The sequence below is a fragment of the Guyanagaster necrorhizus genome (assembly GCF_019112545.1).
Source record: "Guyanagaster necrorhizus MCA 3950 unplaced genomic scaffold BT62scaffold_64, whole genome shotgun sequence".
NCBI lineage: Eukaryota > Fungi > Basidiomycota > Agaricomycetes > Agaricales > Physalacriaceae > Guyanagaster > Guyanagaster necrorhizus.
This window is the reverse complement of record NW_025064943.1, coordinates 77,416-98,058: the sequence shown is the minus strand read 5'-3', so window position 1 is coordinate 98,058 and position 20,643 is coordinate 77,416. Positions and strand designations below refer to the sequence as shown.

At 45.7% G+C, this 20,643-nt stretch overlaps 9 protein-coding genes across 9 annotated transcripts; 5 read left to right on the top strand and 4 right to left on the bottom strand.

The window, feature by feature from the left end:
• Nucleotides 1-374: 374 nt before the first annotated feature.
• BT62DRAFT_1013584 (uncharacterized protein) lies at nt 375-2,282 on the bottom strand (the record flags this gene model as incomplete). Its single annotated transcript, XM_043178082.1, has 3 exons — nt 375-638; nt 789-1,273; nt 2,195-2,282. The coding sequence occupies 3 exons, from the start codon at nt 2,280-2,282 to the stop codon at nt 375-377; spliced, it is 837 nt and encodes a 278-aa protein (XP_043033202.1).
• BT62DRAFT_998158 (uncharacterized protein) lies at nt 2,241-3,848 on the top strand (the record flags this gene model as incomplete). Its single annotated transcript, XM_043190709.1, has 4 exons — nt 2,241-2,374; nt 2,431-3,094; nt 3,161-3,793; nt 3,820-3,848. Exons 2-4 carry the CDS (start codon nt 2,437-2,439, stop codon nt 3,846-3,848), a joined length of 1,320 nt encoding a protein of 439 aa, XP_043033201.1. The 5' UTR covers nt 2,241-2,374; nt 2,431-2,436.
• A 107-nt stretch (nt 3,849-3,955) lies between these two features.
• Nucleotides 3,956-4,928, bottom strand: BT62DRAFT_924526 (uncharacterized protein; the record flags this gene model as incomplete). The annotated part of the gene is made up of 5 exons (XM_043184622.1): nt 3,956-4,048; nt 4,128-4,366; nt 4,412-4,541; nt 4,635-4,746; nt 4,921-4,928. The coding sequence occupies 5 exons, from the start codon at nt 4,926-4,928 to the stop codon at nt 3,956-3,958; spliced, it is 582 nt and encodes a 193-aa protein (XP_043033200.1).
• Nucleotides 4,929-5,347: 419 nt separating this feature from the next.
• BT62DRAFT_1013581 (uncharacterized protein) lies at nt 5,348-6,312 on the bottom strand (the record flags this gene model as incomplete). Its single annotated transcript, XM_043178081.1, has 4 exons — nt 5,348-5,528; nt 5,591-5,756; nt 5,809-5,948; nt 6,149-6,312. 4 exons carry the CDS (start codon nt 6,310-6,312, stop codon nt 5,348-5,350), a joined length of 651 nt encoding a protein of 216 aa, XP_043033199.1.
• A 1,066-nt stretch (nt 6,313-7,378) lies between these two features.
• BT62DRAFT_1081394 (uncharacterized protein) lies at nt 7,379-8,360 on the top strand (the record flags this gene model as incomplete). The annotated part of the gene is made up of 5 exons (XM_043179665.1): nt 7,379-7,563; nt 7,621-7,892; nt 7,949-7,989; nt 8,107-8,166; nt 8,208-8,360. 5 exons carry the CDS (start codon nt 7,379-7,381, stop codon nt 8,358-8,360), a joined length of 711 nt encoding a protein of 236 aa, XP_043033198.1.
• An 851-nt stretch (nt 8,361-9,211) lies between these two features.
• On the bottom strand, nt 9,212-11,299 carry BT62DRAFT_924525 (uncharacterized protein; the record flags this gene model as incomplete). The annotated part of the gene is made up of 11 exons (XM_043184621.1): nt 9,212-9,260; nt 9,322-9,356; nt 9,545-9,578; nt 9,701-9,726; nt 9,850-9,930; nt 10,023-10,154; nt 10,204-10,385; nt 10,440-10,570; nt 10,624-10,708; nt 10,781-10,887; nt 11,268-11,299. The coding sequence occupies 11 exons, from the start codon at nt 11,297-11,299 to the stop codon at nt 9,212-9,214; spliced, it is 894 nt and encodes a 297-aa protein (XP_043033197.1).
• Nucleotides 11,300-11,647: 348 nt separating this feature from the next.
• On the top strand, nt 11,648-12,929 carry BT62DRAFT_938689 (O-methyltransferase family 3 protein). The gene is made up of 4 exons (XM_043187587.1): nt 11,648-12,243; nt 12,295-12,376; nt 12,434-12,625; nt 12,681-12,929. Exons 1-4 carry the CDS (start codon nt 11,951-11,953, stop codon nt 12,861-12,863), a joined length of 750 nt encoding a protein of 249 aa, XP_043033196.1. The 5' UTR covers nt 11,648-11,950; the 3' UTR covers nt 12,864-12,929.
• Nucleotides 12,930-17,477: 4,548 nt separating this feature from the next.
• On the top strand, nt 17,478-18,465 carry BT62DRAFT_924523 (uncharacterized protein; the record flags this gene model as incomplete). Its single annotated transcript, XM_043184620.1, has 5 exons — nt 17,478-17,594; nt 17,710-17,915; nt 17,946-18,049; nt 18,183-18,285; nt 18,375-18,465. The coding sequence occupies 5 exons, from the start codon at nt 17,478-17,480 to the stop codon at nt 18,463-18,465; spliced, it is 621 nt and encodes a 206-aa protein (XP_043033195.1).
• Nucleotides 18,466-19,931: 1,466 nt separating this feature from the next.
• On the top strand, nt 19,932-20,344 carry BT62DRAFT_912768 (uncharacterized protein; the record flags this gene model as incomplete). The annotated part of the gene is made up of 2 exons (XM_043183869.1): nt 19,932-20,094; nt 20,145-20,344. 2 exons carry the CDS (start codon nt 19,932-19,934, stop codon nt 20,342-20,344), a joined length of 363 nt encoding a protein of 120 aa, XP_043033194.1.
• Between the last annotated feature and the right edge of the window lie 299 nt (nt 20,345-20,643).

Here is a 20,643-nt window from a genome sequence, read left to right as displayed (position 1 = left end):
CACTGGACCAGCAGCTAATCAAGTCGTGCTGTGCCAATCGAACATAAATTCTGCGTTTTCTCGCAAAAATCAGGATAGGTTACGCAGAGAAGACAGAGAATGAAGGATTCGAAGCATTAGCCAATCACTTATCCTGGGAAACAATCAATAACGGGATCCAAATGTTCGACAGTATTATTTCCCTTGGCTCCTCCTGTTACTGAAATACAATGTCAATTGATGAGATGCCTAAAGCGGGATCAACTCACCAATTTCTGCAACTCTGTCTTTGCATTGAATATCAAGCTTCCATGATCTCGATAGATGTGGCTAATTTTCGGGACAAGAAGCTTGTCGAATATTGACCTCTTTCGCCAATAACCCTCCAGGATACTCTATTTAGCTCTGTTGACAAATTTATCGATCAAGCGCGTCCTCTCCGGGCGCCCTATCCCGTTCAGCATCTCCAAAGCCGGATTGATAACCGAAGGTGGCACGACTCCTGCCATCTCCCAGTGGAGAACGGATGCAATCTTTGTAGGATCAACAGGACCAACGAGGATGCGAGATAGGTCAAAGGTACGGTGTTCAAGCATCAGTATGTTCCTGCAATCCTGGTCCTTCAAGACGCGTCTGGAGCTCTCATTGACATCATTTCCCTATAGCGTCGTTCGTTTATGGACAAGACTTATGGCACTCCTGTATAGCCCAAGACTCGAGATGCGATTGCTGCTAGTTATTTATCCGAAAATGCAAACGGACCGCAATGCCAGATGTTCGGGGGGTTAAGGATCGGGTATAGTACGCACAATCTTGGAGGGCAGACCGTCATAGGTCCCACAAAAAGACAGGGGATTGGGGCTTGGGAGTTTTGGCATCTGTATAGAACCAATCTTGAGCGACTGGTCTGTCCTGACGACGATAAATGCTCCCGGCCTGGAAGACGGCGCTTCGAGATCAATCATGACGTTGGCCACAGACACAGACACATGCCACTGTATTCGCCATCCATGGATCGCCAACTGAATTATCCAGCTAGGACTTCGAACTAGATAAGGGGAAACATGAGCGTGGACGATCTTCAAGCGGTAGCCGCATTTGAAGAGGAAGATGGAAGGTAGATCTGCGATGATCTCTACGGGTCTTGTACGGTTCTTGGAACGAGGGAAAATAAAACATTTTATGGCCACCGCACCGATGTTATCTCCTGGCATAGTCCAATAGAAAATCTTCAACCCATCTGCTCTCGGCTTGGTACGCGTCTTGTGATCGGAAAGCTCGAATGGGAGTCTGCCTAATAAAATTTGGGAACGTTCGTATATCAACCCATACGATTAAGGGGGAACACCCAGAAGCAATCTTTAATTGAGGAGAGCAATTGGTCATGGTTCGAAATTTAGCATTCAAATTTGGACACCGGCTTAGTCGCACCGGTTAACCGAGCATCTGGTCTCTCTTTTTTTGCTATAACCACTCTGCGATAGCCGGTTTGCTGTCTCTTCATATTGACCTAATAAATTCAAACTACGTACTCGGGAGATAATATGTGACGCGTCCCCGTCCTCCCGGACAATTCCTAAAACATCACTGCACCCCATAATGCCAACCCCCGGAACCCAATATAGCAACAAGCTCCTTCTGATATTCGTAATTTGAGCGAGGAGACTTTGTGAAAGTGGAAGATTACCGATATATCAAAAAATTACGATTTAGACAGCGACAGAACTTCTCCAAAGAATACTGGCTCTCACAGAACACAGCGTCAATGATCAGACTCATCTCTCTGTTAAAAATCTAAAAATCTTCGATTCTTTATTATCATGGACTTATCCTCCGTCTACCATCTTCATTGGACCTGAGTTTTTGTTATTTTTATTCCACGGAGCTTCAGGCCTTCAGGGATCGGGATCTCAGAAAGACTGAGACTGCATTAACCAATCTGCCGGTCGATATTTGGTGGTATGTAGGGGAGAAGCTACTAGTGCTATCACGGGATACCAAGCCTCTGAATGATATTTCTAGCTTAGTGGTAGTGTTTTCAATACGGAGTCTATTAGTCTGTAGTCACTATTTTCTTGTAGCCGCAGAGTCATGGCTTCGGGTAGCCATAGCTGGTCTGGAATTGGTGTTTTATAGGTCCCCTCGACTGTTAGGACCAATATCTGATATAAGAACCATGTCTGGAAGATCATTGCCGGCGGGACAATGTACAAACCGACCGCATCACGTTGTCGCGCTGACATCGGAATTGCCGCTTTCGGCAGGTCCTTTTTCCCCCCAACGGTCACCATCTCGTACGGCATTTCTTTGAGTCTTTTGTACTCTTACAGTACGCCAACATCAACTTGAAGTCTGAATTATCAGAAAATTTGTCCTTTACTTCCTCTTCCAATCGGTATGCATACGTTGAACATCTTCTCAGCCATGAATGTTTCCTAATTCCCTTGCCAGCAGGACATGACGCGGCTCACCAACGACTCCATCAGCTCAAACTCGCATCCCAGCCATAGAATCCGTCAAAGGAAACTGCAGAAGTACCAAACGACTCCTATCGCACTGAAATCGGAGCCAAAGCAAGAACAAGTCGATGCTATCATTCACCGTAGTTCCCCTTCTCCTTCAAAGGATCTAGGATGGGACCACCCCGACGAGCTGAACTACCTAGATGCCTCAACCTGGTCCAGAGACGATATCGTCAAACATGTCGTCACCAACTCATTTTCTGTCCCCGGGCGGACCCACCGTTCGAAATGGGCCACCATCACCTCCGAGGCTGATGGGTCGACAACGGTGGTTCCGAACGTGTATCGAATACCGCTTATGTTCGTGGGGGAATTTATGTGGAGCTCTCTTCGGTTGGTCCTGGGGGACGATAAGGAGTGGAACGAGTTCAAGACTGGGATCCTGCATGTGTCGAGGCTCTGTAAAGCGTTTCTGGACGAGATTAGGCGGGCGATGAGTGAAGAGGGTATTGGGAGGAGCTGGCGGTGTGCGATGTTCGACCGGGCACTGATTAGGTATCGTATGGGCTGGTTGTTATCCCATCCGAGGTATCTGAAGGAGTTTTGGGAGATGTATGGAGAGGAGGAGTATCGGAAAGACGCTGTCAAATTTGGTGAGCTTTCTTTTCTTACCGTATTTTGCAGTGTTCAGTTGGGGCGTGCTGAGAATGCATATACAGATTGGAAACGACTGGTGTTGAAGGGACTGAAGGGATTCCAACTTGATGAAGAACAGATCGAGACTGGGATGACGGCTCTTCGGTGGATGAGCGGGCTAAAGGAGATACGCGGCCTTTGGATATGGGATACGAGCGAGAAGCCGCTCTCTGCGAGGAACGCGCAGGATTACCTGGAAACGTGGCAACGTACGAGGCTCTGGGGGGACCGGCCCGCGTCACCGCCCATAGCATCAGCCGACTATCAATCCGTCGACACCCTTTCAGGGAAAACGCATGCTTTGGCGTCTTGTGATCCCGAAAAGGTGGTCGTACCTCCTGGCCTTGGCTGCGACCCGGTCGCTTTCCCCATACCCTCCCCCTCACCCGAGTTCTTCAAACTTCTCCGATTAAAGTTCCAGTCCCAAGAACGGCGCATTGCTGTGTTGGAGAATGAGGTGTCCTTGCTGAGAAAATCAAAGGGGATTAGAGAGACCGTTCATATTCCCGAACACGCGGTAACGTTTGTACCTACCCCCAATTTCCCGGAACTCTCTGACCCCGATTGCTCGACGAGTTTTTGGCGACACCCGTTGGAGCAGCTGTTAGATTTGGATTTGGACATGGAAGAGGAAGCTCCAACGGCGTTTGTTAAACGTGAGCCTGAACCTGAGCAAGTGCAGATCAGGCCTCTGTCACGATTGAAGGATGATGCATCAGCGCCCATAAAGTCATTGCGTAAATTTCAGAGGATGGAAAGCTGATAAGGATTATCATATTTATTCTATTGCTTATTGTTATACGCTGCTCATCCATGGATTAATTCCTTCTTCTCTTATGTGTCATTTGACTAGAATCAAATTTCCTCAGTGTGTAGAACCCCGGTCGCATAGCCAGAACGCAATTATGACGCTTTAGTATCAGTAATTATTGTGAGATGACCGATAATTACAACGCAAAGCACGATCAACTTGGCCCTGGTGAATCGTACCTGGTTAGTGCTGACTGCGCTATTATCTGTTACCCGGAATGGATGACTTGCCACTAGGTATCCCTCTTCATATTGAGTTTCTCCGGTACGCTGCCAGGGCGAAACAAACCCGCATCTGTTCTCCGAGTTCCCTTTTTTAATCGGCCTAACCGCCCCGGAGTTATGGAACCTGGAAAGTTTACGAATATCATCTGCGTTCGGAGAACTAGAGAAATGCAATCGAATGGTCGATACACCTTCTACGATACGGTGTTAGGCCAATTGACTGAACCAGTACCACTGACCTTTCAACTCCAGAGAAGAAAAGTATTTACCTCTCATTCTAATTTCTTGGAGATAATGAACTGAACCGGGTTTCTGTAATCTTAATAGTCCAGTGATTCTAGTAGTCAAGACGATGCCGCTTGACCGAGTCTACAGTTCAAAATAGCAGCGAAAGACGTGATTCCAGAATCTTAGAAAGTTTAAGACTAGGATTCATGCTCTCTTTCAACAACTCCAACATACCGTCATTTCGATGCTTGTGTTGGTGGGACCACCTTGGGTTCGATTCCCTATCCAAAATGTCCGTGCTTTCGGCTCCTGCTTGTTTTTGAATGGGACATGCACTTGATCTGACCTGAAATCATGAGATTAAGTGGGTACGTAGCCCAGAAAGTGATACGTGAACCTTCACCTATTTCTAATATCTAGCACCCGCTTCGAGGAGAAGAGGACTTATTCCTGAGATGCTTGCTACTCATCTCTCTAGTCACCCGCGCGTTGAATTATAACCGGGCGCAAAAATACGGACTCGAACATAGTGTGTAGGATGACATGGCCACGACTAATGAGAAGACTTCTCGTGGCAGCTTGGAGGTAATATAATTAAAGCATACATTGTTTTTTTGGTTCGGGGAGACAATCCTTCACTCTAATGCCAGAGTCAAGATTCAAGACCACGAACACGACATGAAATCAATGATCGCCCAACTCGAGGATCCAGTGTACAAAAACTCTCATCGTCGCAAAAATAAGGACCCTTTAGCGGGCGACCGTTCCTTTTTTTATTGTTAATATCTTCTTCCATCTCCAATGCGTGCAGTCATGCTCTTTTCAGATGCATGTGGTGTATCGAGAGATGGACGTTGTGACAACGACGGTCTTGGAGATGGTAAGAAGCGTTCAGTATTTCAGCCATTCTTCAGCTTTTTTATGAGCGCGAGGTAAAACTCGGTCGTCTAAGAATACGAGCTTCCCATACATAAGCAGGTGCCACTCGTAGAACTAGTATACAGCCATAATCTAGTGCCCTGGATGGTAGCGGCCCTTTTGCGATGTTTGGCCATCTCTTGACCTGATCTCTCCACAACATCGATGGCGGGTTTTGATATGCCTGAAGATAAGCCTGTCTGGCCTACCCTGGATAGGAATACAAACACCATCAGTTCAGACCAGGTAAACAAGAGAGGACAAAGGTGCACTTGAATTCCTTCCTATTCGGTGGTTTCATTAGAAAGCGAGTTGGAGGATTGATCGCAGTGATCAATAGAGACAGACTGAAAGGTTCCGGAAGAGAATTTGAAACTTGCTTTCCGTTGCATTTTTCGAGAAAGGGATTTCTTCTGCTGAGTAATATAGAGGTGCGCTCTGAATTAACAGGATATCATCTTCCCGTCTTTCCTAACCTCGTCGAGCATACGTGTCTGGACGGATATGACGTAAAGGCTGACCTTGCCGTCCACAGAGCGGCATCTCAAGGTTCGATTCCCCGTGTCTGGAATCTCCATTAGCTTCAAAACTTTTGATGTTGCTAACAAGACGAAAACGTGGAGAGGCTGCCTGTAAGTTGTCACTCTTTTTCTTGAAGCTTTAAAGAAGAAACTTGCTCTCATGACCACGATAGGAAAGGAAATAGGAGGGGTCGTCCATTTTGTGCATGGATAGACGACATGATTATATAGAAAATTCGCTCACAGTCCTCAATGCCCCATTCCGCCACATCTCGCGAGACAGGCAGTGCCAACTAATCAACTCCTGACCTGAATCGACCAGCATCGCCTCGACAATGTGAGATGAAAGAGCTTATCCCCGTTTTCGGAAGAATGACGGTTATCTTGCGGCAGCGTGGCGTCCGAGTCCCTCGATAAAGCTGAAGGAAGGGAAGGGTGACAGGACGAAGAGGTATCGATGTAGTATCTGGCATAGCGAGACACTTGTACATCAGCCACTCTTTCCCTAGCGACTTCCGAACTGCACTTCAGTTTGTAGTTTTGAGTCTTGACTGATGGTAAGCTCTGGGCGAGTCAATTAGCATACGAAAGGTGAGTACGGCAAGATACCTGCGTTACAATCACCACGTTGTTGTGTCTTCAGAGCATAGAATCCTATGAAAGAAGTGTAGTCCGAGGCTTGACTTACGGACAATGAAGACGCAACTACCCACAAGAAAAACCTTTAATTTATACGGGACATCCATATCCAGTTAATTGGAGCAGAAGCAAGCAAAATTTTTTCTGATTTGGAGGATATGGAGGACGCCGAAGACGGGATCGAACCCAGAAACTTGCAAGAGACGGCTCTAACAGACCGACTAATCTAGCCGGACGAATGTGTACATCCGATTTTTGGTTCTGCTGCAGTGATACCAGATCTCCTTCCTTTTCTCAAGAGGGAGACATACAATCCCATAAAATACAGGTCTTAGCGAGTGGAAGGACAGGGTTGCAAGGATTGTTCAACTCCGGTACCCTGCAACAGCGCAGAGTGTAAAATGAAGGCCATGTGAATGGCAGCCTCTTTCAGATGGACAACCCATCAAGAAAGAAGATCCATAGGAGAAGATACTACATCTTGAATCATGTCTTTGGTGTTGAGCAGTGGACCTGAGAACCTTGGAGGACACGGCAGCGAGACTGTGCAGTGACATGATGGCAACGAGGATTAGCCTGAAGCTGAAGCAAGAAAATAGATGTATATCTTAGCAGGCGGTAAGTCGCTAAGATGTGTGGCTATGCGAACGGTGAAAATTTCTAGAACCGGTAACTAATTTAGAGTCCGTACGACTGTACCTGCGGTCATGGCTCGTACCCTCAACATTTGGGTCTGTAGTGACAGTCTGATCGAAAGCAAAAGAGAAAGAATCCAAATCTTCTGCATTCCTTTCAGAAGAGACATATGTAACCATCTATTTTTGACATTGCTACATCAACGGGCTTGGGGAGGAGATGAAGATGGGGAGATTCTAGGATAGACCCACCAATGGTGACGTAATGATGGCGCCGATATCATGCGCACAGACCAACCCTGAGGCGTATAACAGACGGGCGCCTCCAAAACCCTTCTTTCGTTTCCTCCTCCACCTTCAGATGCTGATTCTACGGCAACCGATGGCCCGAAGTGTTGGACCTGCACCGTGCCGTTCCTGTCTAATGCATCCTATAATTTCCTTTGTCGAGTATCGCTGGAGAATTCGCATACAGCGTCTTATTTGATTCCAATAAATGAAAGAAAGGAGTCAAGAGGGGGCGCAGATCGGCATCGCTCGCGGCACACAGATGGGAAAGCATGGACAGGGAACACGGCTCTTTCGCCGACTTCATTTCCCCTATCCCTGCTACTTTCTTCTCGCTGAACATGTCTATTCCTTTCGTCAAAACTGTATCCGTGGCAATGGAAAGCGTCGAGGCTCTCTAGCCGGCAGAAAATTGGGAAAATGGGAGCGCTTTTTTCAGCTCTTCGTTTTTTGGGCGCTGAAGCTGAAGCACCATGTCGGTTTATCACAAGGTACGGGAATTCCCGTTCCTTCTTGGTCATTCTTGTGGACGGATCTATACGCTTAGTTCAAGCTGCATATCCTTCCACCATTGGTGACAGTCGGACCGTAGCGATATGTGCTGGATAAGATGAATCGATGCTCCTTAAACATGATGCGGATGAGCTGTCTCGCGTTTTCCTTTCTCCCACATAATTCTATATCCTACTGATATCTAGTTGATAGTACGAGGTATTGTCGTCAGTCGCTGCCGGTAAGCACGCATTTTTTGTGGATGATCTTGATGTAAATGAGAGTAACGCCAATTAATTTCATCCGCATTGTAGGCAGCCACAAACACAGAACGCATTTATGTTCCCGTTCAGGCAGAATCGCTACAGAAGGACATCAAAGTCGACGACCTCGAAGTCACCGTAAGCAAGGAGGACGCGCATCCGTTGGTCTTAACCTCGCTGCAACCCCCACGTCATCCTCCCTGAGAGCCGAGTGAAGGTATCGTAGAACATTACAGGTCTCTAATTGACATGCCAAGTCCGTGTAAGCTTTATCTCCTCATTCCATTCTTTCCGATTTGTCTTATTCCTGTGCAGATGGAGCCGGCGTACTACCAGCATTCACGATGCCCGAAAATTTTCGTGATGGTGGTGCCCCCAGAGGACATTTACAGGAATGAGGTGTATGTGCATTTTGGGGGTCTGTAGATATTATGTACGAAGAGAGATTCTGATCTGAAAGCTGTGTATATATTGTTATTACGTCAATATATCATTGCCGATAGAGATTTCCGTCGATATAATCCCTCCTCTTGGTCCGATATTGCTCTCTTTCAGCCATAACCGACTGTTACGTATGCTCCTTGCTCCCATGATTTGTTCCTTCACTTCTCGAATTCCCACTGCTTCAGCGTGAAGATGGTATAGGATCCAATATCGCATATGGTGTAATGGATAACGCTCCTGTGACTATTGAATGCGAAGGAATCTTCGTGACAGCTTTGGGTTCGAATCCCTGCATCTAAATTTGCCTTGATGCATGCATTCTTTTAGTTCTCGGGATCGCACTCCGAGCGCGCAATCCAGAGTCCAGACCATCTTAAAATGAGGACGTCACAGAAAATCAATGAGAGACCGGATGATTGTTCAAGCGTGATCGTAAGCTATTTGATTATGCTATCAAAGGTGACTGCACTGAACGAGCTATCCTTACGAGGTGCTATGCGGTTACATCTTCCCCCCATGCCCCAGTTTTATTTAACTTGAAATGCAACCACGCATTGAAGAAAGTTATAACCAAATTAAACGAACAGATTATTGCATCTACAACCGGATTATTAGGGATGCCCGTATCCCGTATACAGCATCATATGAGAAGATGGTGACCTAGGGCAGGTAAGCTTTATGGTTCAAGTAACTCATTTTATTAATTTGACTCATTACATACCGAAAATAATAAGTTTTGCCTACCCGTACGATACCCTACAAAAACGTCCGTAAAAAATGATTTCCAAACTGCTGACAATGCGGTAAGGGCCCGAATATACGCCGTATGCACGCGTACGGCGGGCATCCCTATGGATTATACAACTATTAAGCTAAAATATATGTAGCACATAACACCAACCTCATGTATCAGTAAAGTCTCGAACGATTTCCCGTAATCCCACCTGTTCTTCAATCTTCAAAAGGAAGAGTCCATTCCTATCGATCGATGGAGGAGACATAACCGACCAGAAGGGAGATTGCAAAGTGCGAACAGGCCATCACCGCGCTCCCGCCTAATTAAACTGAGCCATTAGTTCATTACCTCGCACTCAACGCACCTCTCAACAATGGCTTCCTCCGTAATCTACATCAGCAACAAGGACGAATAAGATCCTTCTGATTACATACGGATTCGATCTATCTGTGAGATGGCTAGTATGACCGCGAAAAATTAAACGATGCCAATGCCTTCGGAAACTAAGGATACCAATAGCGTGATTTTTTCTCCTGATAGTCCGATACTCTTCATAAGATTCGGACCATAGTATAGCAATGCTTTCACGCCACTCTATTCTGGAATAATTATCACTTAAACCGTCTCATAGACAAGATTTCTGAACGTACGCTGGAACTCCATCATTAGAACGCCAATGTCCGTACCCGTCGGTACTTTGTGAACAGCGCTCCCCAAGATCGAAGATCTCCGAGGATTCCATGGATATTTAGGTCGTCGGCATTGGGAGACGTTCTCTGGAGAAGAGTGGCTTCAGCGCACATCTCTAAAAGCCCAATCTAAAAGTAAAGCTGATTTGCTGGTCAAAGGGAAGGCGATAACTGTTACCTGAATCAAAGAATCCCACTTGGCTTCTGTGCGCGTTCGCCGTCTCATCTTTGCAAAACTAGCTAAAGCTTCTTCATACCTACCCTGAAGAACCAACACGTAGGGAGGAATAGACATCCAGCACATAAGCCCAGGAACGATCTGAATACCCAATGGTGTCCGCCAAGACGCTGAGCAGGGTACTGAGGCACACCAGGTATGTTAGCGAGCGTAGTGATGAAATGATAAATGCCTACTTAAACGCGTGAAGAACCCGAACCAGAAATTAAATACGACTCCCATAACGATGGCGAACTGTTCCAAAGCCATGAGAGATCCACGTAATTCGGGAATACTGATTTCAGCCATGTATAATGGTGAGAGCATACTGCGTAGTCAATATGAGTTAGTAGTGACTGGAAAGACGAAGGAAAAATGGACCTTAATGCCCCTACGCCCAGTCCCCCAACAGCGCAGTTGATGAATATATGATAAAATTTCCAAGCGCCACACTGCAACGCAGATCCTATACAAAATACAACTATAAAATCTATAAAATATTAGTGAGAAGCAACCGCCTTATGCAGTATAGACGCACTGCAAACCTCGAATGTCGAAAGTCTTCGAGAGTACCGGCGGTCGGCCAAGAATCCTGATAACACAGAACCGGATGCACCAAGCTGCAGAATAGCCGCTTCAACTCGTCTATGCAGGGTAGAGAGCTAGAGATGTAAGTGACGGTAGGAATGTAGGTCGGCGGCGGCGGCCCAGTGCACAGAAACGCGATGGTGGCTGCGCAGTGTGCGCATGTTTTTGGACTTCGAATCTTATGGCCACTCAAGCTACATACCCCATCCCCAGATTTATCCTGACGCTACACCGGGCTTAATTCTACTATCAAAAGGTACTTCTACGATATTTCTGAATGGCCGCTGAGTACTTAGACTTGGATACGTTTAATCTGGGTGCCAAACGGATTCGAAAAAATGGGACACTGGGATCATCTATCTGCTTATGTTCTACTCGCTGCTTGTTCAGGTTTCTTTCATCTCACTGTTACAAAAGATCTCGTTGTCGATGCCTACTGGTTGATATACTTGGATTCCCTTAACGCCATCCTCGATGATCGCCCCAAATTACCCCACCTTCCGTACCGAAAATGACGACTGACGAGGGAATAATTGCTTATTTCCTTCAATCACCTATCAAAGACTCTGATGTTGTTGCACCCTCATGAGTCTATATGGCGCCTATATGCTCTCGTCATCTGATAATAATGTTGAGAGGTTGTGGACCGGTTTGCCCAGCGTTTGTCAGGACATCAATCATTATTGCTGGACCCTGGTAGCCAGATCATGGGGCACGCTGCGCAAGACCGCATTGCTTACTGTTATCGTTGATCAAGGTTTGATTATCAGATAAGTGCCAACCGCTCGAGCGTCTTCTCAGCTTCGAATACTGCGCATGCATATTGAACGCAGCCGCAGTTAAAGCGAGTCTCTGTCCAAGTGCTTTCTCGCAGATCTTCGCTTTGATGAACAACACGCCAGCTAAATTCATTCATGCCCCTCGACGTCGAGGATAGATCCGTTCACTAGTACTCCAGATTCTCGACGCCCAACCTGCGGAATTCGTAAAGAGGTTGACTAAGAGTCGAATTCCAGGCTCAGTCAGCACATGATAGTTATCTGATGGACTGTATATAAAGTTGGCTCTCGTGGAACAACTCGGCCAGTGCATATTTCGCTCGTATCATTGTCAATCTCCAATGTCAGAAGCACAAGTAGAACAACACGAACCCGGACACCACGGACCTCATGGACGTCACGGACCCGGACGCAGAGAGCGACCTCCTACCACCCGCGTTGACTGGGAACGATCCGACAACTTCCATAACTCCCATCTGTTGCGGAAAGATGAGGCTCTGGATGCCGCGATCCGAAACAGCGAAGCAAATGACTTGCCGCCGATTTCTGTCAGCCCTGCAGCAGGACAACTCTTGTACCTGTTGGCAAAGTCCATTGGTGCGAAGAGGGTCTTGGAAATCGGTACGCTCGGAGGGTCTGTGAATTATATTTTATCCCTTGGTGGATTTATCTTAATCCTTACTAGGTATTCCACCATCCACCTTGCGAGAGCGCTCCCGGACGACGGGAAGGTCATTACTTTAGAGCTGAGTGAGCATCACGCCAAGGTAAGCACGTCCATTTCTCACAAGCCATGGACCCAACTCAGACATTATGTTCTCCAGGTCGCAACAGAGAATATCACCAAAGCAGGAGTGGCCTCTAAAGTTGACATCATTGTCGGCCCCGCCCTTGATTCGCTCCGAAAGGTTGCGTCGGAACCAAAATTCGACTTTGCCTTCATCGACGCTGACAAGACCAATATGTTGAACTATTTCATCGCAGCTAAGCGACTTTTGCGTAAAGGAGGGGCTATCGTATGTTGATTCTTTTTTGTCTTTTTTCTCTCCTTTGGCTCAGGCACATTAACAGTACGTGGACAATGTTATTCGAGGTGGACTTGTCGCAGACCCCGCCGCTGATACCAGTGAGTTTTCCGATGGTGTGAGGAAGTTCATTTTGGCAATGAAAGATGATGAGGAAGTAGAGGCGACTACAATTGGCACTGTTACTGGGAAAGGATATGATGGGTTTTTGTATGCTGTCAAGAAGTAGGTCTCAGTATGCCAAACGAAGTGGGGGTTGCATGCAGAATACAATTTACCATTTGTAATATACAGATTCTTGAGTTTTACTTGAATTGCTACCGTATACATGAGTTCCGCCAAGGCAGTCAAATTGTATTGCATAGAAATTAGATTCATGAGGCACTGTCTTGCTCAATACTTGTGATAATGCATGTGTTTCCAGATGCTGTAGTACCCGTGACCGGGAAGGCTGTATCAAAGAACATCAACATGAGCATGGCGACCAAGTAGCAGTAGATGACTTACATAACTTCCAAGCTGCAGCCATGGCCTGCACCAGCCTGATGTAGCTGTTGTTGCAGCAATCCCAATATTGCTATAGAAAAATCAGACCAAAAAGTGACATCATACAACTTGAGGGGCCATGAATGGAAATAAGATAGTAAGAATGATTCTTGCTTACTTTGACAGCAAATATAGCACTAGATGAAGGAAGAGGTGATCAGAAGAAAGAAAAAAAATGAGGAAATGGGATCTGCCACACTGATTCATGGTGTTTCCTGTGATATTGAGTACCATCAACATGGAGCTAGAGCCAGATGAAATCCTGACTCATTTAGACTTTGGCCATGGTGAAACCTTTCTAGAGCCATGTGGAACCACAGATGATGCATGCATGATGACACTATGCTGTGTCTGACTCATTGTCTCATGGCAACAAGCTGGCAATGGCATGGTAGCCACACAATAGGACTATACAACAGCACAAAAATAGTGAGACTGACTGTGACTTGTGCCCAGCTCACTGTAATAATGGTATTATTAGCAGACAATAATGTAGATACACAGCAGAGGGGTTATTATTATTAGACAATTAATAGACATGATGATGAGACAATAGTCACCTGTAGCATGAAGGGTATTCTGGACAGTATTTAAGACAGTAGTATACAATGATGTACTCTAGTTTCAAGCTAAGGTTAATGTACCCTAACTAAACTCCTTGACTATCAGTGTGACTATTCCTCTAGTACCAACACTAGTGGTCATAGTCTACCAATCTCCACATTCTATTTCACTCTCATCACCATCTTACACCCTTTATATCATTATCTCTTTGCTTTTTCATCAGCTAGTGTCAGACCCCAGTGATTGCAGTGACAGACATTGTGATTGTTTGGTCATTGCTTGACAACCAGGTCATATCTAGTCCTGGACAATTGTAATTCTTTTTGATACACAAGTGCACCCATGAGAGTAACACAGTTTTGTGCTGAAGATATGCAGCTCTAATCAGAAATGTGAGATGAGGGGAGAGACCACATTGAGCATCCACTGAAACTTGGATACATGGCTGTCATGTCATGAGATGGAGGTTCTGTATGCTGAGTGAAAATACTAGAACACAGCTGAGATATATTAATCTATTGCTGTTTTGAGAAGACAAATGATAAGAGGGAGGCTGTCACAAGCTCATGTATGATACATGTGCCTTCAATCCATTGATCTGCTCTGGGTGGCATTTTGGAGCTAAAAACCTTCAAGTGAAGGTCTCCTCCTTGCCTTGTCTGAAAACAGTAACTGTATTCTATTGACATCAAGTACCTATCATTCTTCTGCATGGAATATGATACCTAAGCTTCTCTTATCTATCTCCAAGGAATACACCTCATTTGTGTCACCCATCATTATCCCATACCATTCACTATTCTGGCCTCTCCACTCCAAACCTCATTTTTCCATTGTGCAACTGAGAGTATCTCTATGTTCCAGCTACATTTGGTGTTGGATTCTGTCTGTTGAGGTGTGAATGACTGGCTAGCAAGAGGTGTTGAATGAGACACATGTATCTAACCCTTTTCTGCCTCAATTACCCATACTGTAGACCATTCCTTAGAGAATTTTTTGTTTACCTGAACTCCTATACTTCATCCCAACAGTATATTTGCCTAGTAGTTTCATCTGCATCCTCAGTCATTTCACTTGTACTGCACTAACTGAGATGTGTTACTTAGCTCATATATCTATATACACTTTACTTACTTATTCCAATAGTTCTTACAATGTTGTTCTTGTTACTTTAAGGGGGCTTGGTCAAAGTCAAGACTCAAATCAATACCTTGGTGGGTCAGAAGCACAATTAGAGTAAGAGACTTAGTTACATACAGGGACTTCAATCCTTACCATTCATAAGCACTGATAGTACCATATAACTCAGTCCTGGATTTGATCTGTCTTTTCTCCAGAGACAAGTACAATTTCAATGAACTGAATGCATGACTCCTTGAAACCTGAAAAAAAAAACAGATGTTTTAAATGAAAGAGATGTTCTATTTCTATATGAATTGTCTTACCACATGTACCTGAGTCTCCTTTATAAGGGCATGGCAGTGATTTGTGGGAAGTGAAGGCTGAATCCCGGGTATCCTCGAGGCCACAAAAATTTTCACGCTGCCCGACTCGATCTCAGGACAAGGAAGCAAAAGTTATCCGGCCTATGCTAACTGATGACATGACCACTAAGCCAAATGGCAACGGTATGTTTCTGTTTCATGCTTTATGTGTAAGATAAAAAGGAGATATTGTTTCGCTATAGTCCTTCGTCAATGAAGAGCCCAGTATTGATGCCTTAAATGAGACTACCACAGTATGCATACCGGAGAAGAATAAATACCCACGATGTTCAGTATTGCAAGGTATGAAAGTCGATCATTAGATACTCACTTAAACGATAGACGCAATGGACTATGAGCTCTTAAACAAGTAGGAGGAACCAGGGATTGTGCCACTACTGTCGCAGCATATACCGTAGTGACCACCATGGTCGCTGTCACCATACAGTAAGGGCGAAAATTTTTGACGTTGCAGATCGCCGGAGATGGCTCTGCCATGTTTGCCGTTACGCTTGATATCGTTAAAGATTATATCTCCATTCTGAATCCCAGTAGATCTGATGCCCTTCAACAACAGCAAGATTCTTAGGAAAGTGTTCCAGCTAGTAAGGGTCATGAAAGAAAGAACCGCGAGAACCTGAAGAATAGCGCACCACGATTAAGCATCACGGTACGAGAAGGGGGCCAAGCTTCAAAGCTGTTTTTGAGGATATACCAGGAAGCGTAAAAGAGAATGAATAATAGAATAAGTACCAACCATGATTTGTGGTACTACCGCCTCACTCGAATGTAATTGGATTGCCATCTCGAAAGGCGGAAGATATCACAGTAAATATTACAAGAATTCCCTCTTCACCGTTGTCCTGTGAGCTGGCGATCGGCGTTGGTCGCCGTTACTATAATCAGTGGTCGAGGTATCCTTGGGCGCAACCTGGAATGTATCCTAGAAGAATTTAGTGAGATAGAATTGCGATGATAAAGATAGGACTCACGAACCCTCATGCTTTAGGAGGTTGGACATCTAAGGTGAGAATTAGAGGTAGATACGAGAGATGCGGACAGAGACTTTCTTGAAGCCCCAATCAAAAGACCCTCACTCGACCTTTGCAAAAGCGTGTGGTCCGAGTCGCATCCAAAGTTCACACACAAGTCATCATTGGCGATATGATAGCATCACGGCAATGAGTCTGACAGTGATGGAACGAACGAACATCAGGTGGAGGGTTCTGCATCCACCGTAACAACGGGTTCCATGTCATGTAGGGTGTGAATTCCAATAAATATGACCTAGAATTGGGTAGCTATGTAACGAAACGTACAAACCAAAGTACTGGGAAATCCCACCAAACAGACTCACGAGCGGTTTCCTTCAAATGATCTTGGTACTATCTGATTTCATGCTAGAACGCCAATGTGAGGGAACGCATTGCAGATTTAGGAATAGATAAATCGTATGCTTTACAGAACGCTTCATTCAGGCCATCAGGCCCCACCAATGCCATTCTAAGGTCTAGGCTGGTGTTGTGGATCAGCATTGAACCGCGATTGTGAGATTGCGCCATCCTGGCAGCTACGTTCCTGATGACGACGAAACCTGCTTATGGATCCTTCTCTCTATGGCATTCTGGGATATGTCTGGTGCGAGGGATAGAGCTAGTATTCCTTCAAGTTGCTACTGTGAGAGTCGATGGCACCGAATGTCTTTCGGTCCGTGTTTGCCCCTTTTGGTTATGAACTGAGTAGACGATATATATAATATGTCTACATACCGGTGAGGGGATTCCAACCGGCCTCTTGAGTTTATGTATACCACAGGCTGCAAGGTTCTATCCTTAGGATTCTACGAGCCATCATCTATACGCACCTCCGAACAAGGCCGCCTTGGAACGGGTGACCATTGAATAATGTACACGGAAAGAAATTAACCGCCCTGCATGTCTTTGAGCGGGCTGATTATCTGAACCTGTCAGTCGCCTGAGCTGAATACCAATTGGCATGTGCCTTCAATACCAGCGCCTGCCACACGATATGCCTACAAATCATTCTCCGGGCATATGACTACAATGTGGAGATGAATACGTCACTTTGATTCAATGTCGGACATACCTAAAGCTCGGTCTGGATAGGGAATGTATTCGTTCCATCCTGATGAGAAAGTCAGCCCTTCATCTCGTCGCGCAATAAAGTAGCATATGGTACGAAGGCACCAGACATAGACTATGACGGTCGGCCATACCTTGGTTACCAACATGTCTACCGGCCATGAGATATTCCGAATTTATGGCGGCAAGCACCCTGAACCGTCTCGACGAACCGTCGACAATAAAATGAAATCTCTTCATGATCAGCCACTGCTAAGGCCATCAGTGAGCTTGACTGAAATGTCCATTGATAAGAACACCTTCATACCGGTGCCAGAGTTATAGAATTTCCACGCAGCAATTGGCTCAAGTCCTTTAAATCCGTGAATACCCGTGTCAGTCGTGGAGCGCGACATCACAAGCTGCTATTGATACATTGAAAAGCAATCGAGTGGGCTGCTGTGAAATTGATCGTGATAATGATCTGGACTTCGCTACAGAGGACCGGGAGCTTTCGTATGCGAAAGCTGACGCTGTGCTAGCCCGACATGGAAAAAAGGAGCGGCGATCCACTTTCCAATGCCAGCCTTCGGGCCAATTCGCGAAGTGAATGTACCTGAATATATCTAAATATAGTCAATATCCTATCCGGTGTCGCCATGAGCAGGCTGGACACTCCACCCCAAATTGCGTTAACTGTGTAGTAACCTCTCTGCATCTGTCCGGCGAGTACAATAGCAGTACCTTTCTTCTATCTCCTCGCCAGACATCTAACAAAGAAGCAATCATCTTGATATTAACGCCAAAGCGAATGAATGATTGCCCAGAAGAACGACACAAAATGTGACAGTGCTTCGACTACTGTGCATTTAGGAACTTACGAAACAACTTCATTTACTGATGCATCTGATTTGCACGTCAAACTTATTATTCCGGGTCATCGTGAGGCCACCGTTGGGCCTGAAGGCCCTAAATCGTAAGTATATGCTGGACTCGAACATCGAACCATCTGGATGATAACTTTTGTGAATGGGGCTCCAATAATGAATCAAAGACGAACATTAGAAACTCGGTGACATCGTTCAGCACGTATGCTGCTATAACAAGCCGGTGCCTTGGATCTCAGGAATCTATTTCCTCTTCGAAAACTGGGTAGGAAAAAGTACAGACAAGGCAGGGCCGAGAGATAAGAAAAAGAGCTTGAACGCTATTCGTTTTAATCCAGTTTGAGAACTAGGAATAAAATGAAGTACCGTAGTAGACTTACTACGCCGGTGGAGGCTGCCGATGATCGCATATCGTTATTACATGTATAACGAGCAGCTAGCCACTTGGCGGTATTAATTTTTAGGCAAAGGTCCACGGCGAACTTGTATCGTATCTGCAATGATCACTTATACCTTAAGCATAGCAATCATCGGTTCACATGGAGCGTCATCGGTGTTTAATAGGAAAACACGTTACTCCGCCCCGACGCCGTTATATGAAATTGGTTTTTTTTCCAGCGGCCAACGCACTCACGGCTTGAATATTGATCCTCCCATAATTTTATCTAGGTCATCGTAGATAATGACCTTCCTCGCATTGGCTGTGCTACATCTTTTATGTCAGGACTCGGGAAACGGAACTGAACAGATGGTACGTGGTTGCGAAAGTTCCTCATGGTCTGTTCTTGACGTTTATATCACTGGGCTGCCGGCTGTGTATGATTGCAACTTCCCTAAATCTGACGACGGATGTAGGCAATTACAGATTTCCAACACAGGAGCGAAGCTGAATTTAATACTAATGTACTTGACGAATGAATATTTACTTAGCTGATTCACCAAGGATTTCAGTGATATGGAGTTATTGGTTAGGAGTTTACATTTTAATGGAAATCCTGGAATCGACGACAGCATAACATCGTTCCATAAATAGTACTCAACCAATCGGCACGGCACGTTGATTTCTTTTCAAGGATTCCCTCAAGTTTCGCAGGCCGTGGCTTCCCTACTGCCTAATCAATACATGCCCTGAACGTAATTTCGAAATAGCCTAGATGTAGAACTAACCATTGGTCAGTGTCTCGGAAACTTTTCATTTTAAGATCAACAAGGGTCTGCTTGGGGGAGAGTTACCTAGTGGGGACTACCCAAACAGAGAAAGGTACCCAGTGGATTGATCCTGGCGAATCGCGGGATGTGCATTGGAGAATATCAAACCGGAGAAGGATGAGCTTGTGATGGTAACACAAAGTTCTAACTGATGAGAACAGACGGGTGAAATAACCCCACACACTGGCTGTAAGCTCATCGGCCCATTGTTCCGTACAGACAACGACTACAGTTCTTCAGAGGGAATGAGAAAGTATATAACACAAGGTTACCTATACTCACTTCCACAGAACCTAGCTACGAATGGTTGATAATACGACAATCTCGCTCCCCAGTATCCATGAAATGTTCCCAGGTCCGCTCGATATTTTTCCCTCCAGTTTTCCTTCCATATTCAACTAACGGTGTCTACCTTGCAGAGCATATGCTCCGTATATCACCCGAAGTACGAATGAAAGGCGGCGCATCTCCGAAACTCATTCCGTCTCACCCATATGTACCTCATCCGCCACTACGCAAACCATTGATGGAGAAGACCCATTCAGACGCATCTCCTATTCCTCAGCAGCCATCATCCGAAGACGACAACAGCGAAGAGAGCAAAAAACACATCTGTGCGACCTGTAAGAAACGATTCAGCCGTCCCAGCAGCTTGATCGTCCACATCAACACACATACCGGCGCTATGCGTGAGTCTCTCCGCCTTTCGGTAATCCCGTATTAACCGCCACAGACGAAGCATACCGATGCTCACTTCCCGGATGTGGGAAAGAGTTCAACGTGAAGTCTAATATGGTCCGACATTACCGAAGCCATATGAACCCTGGCATAGGACGATCTGCTACCTCTCGCCACAACCTGCCCACCAAGAATCCGTACCCACAAATCCATCCATGGTCCATCTCGGAGGAAGTGCAGAACTCCGAACCGCAATATTGACACCCCAACACACGGATGGAAGAGGAGAGGTATTATTTGTGGCGCCATTGAGTGAGCGATGTTCTTTCGATGAGCTGTGAGGGGGAGAAGAATGTAAGAAAGTAACCCGTAGGCGAGACAGCGTCATAATGTGTCAGGACTTGACCTTCCTAATAGTTTCGGTTTCCAATCACGTATTTCCCTTATCGGTCGCATCAGCAGACAGACTTCAAAGGTATAGAGCAGAGATTACCTTTCCGCATTGCAGTATTTCTGAACGTGAGTGTCTGAGGGGCACAGGCTCGGTTCGTAAATCTAGA

Bases quoted from the DNA above. Each gene is read 5' to 3' on its own strand.
- BT62DRAFT_938689 (XM_043187587.1), top strand. From the start codon at position 11,951: ATGTCAGAAGCACAAGTAGAACAACACGAACCCGGACACCACGGACCT. The intron at 12,244-12,294 runs GTCTGTGAATTA...AATCCTTACTAG, and splicing joins GAAATCGGTACGCTCGGAGG to GTATTCCACCATCCACCTTG. The intron at 12,377-12,433 runs GTAAGCACGTCC...TATGTTCTCCAG, and splicing joins TGAGTGAGCATCACGCCAAG to GTCGCAACAGAGAATATCAC.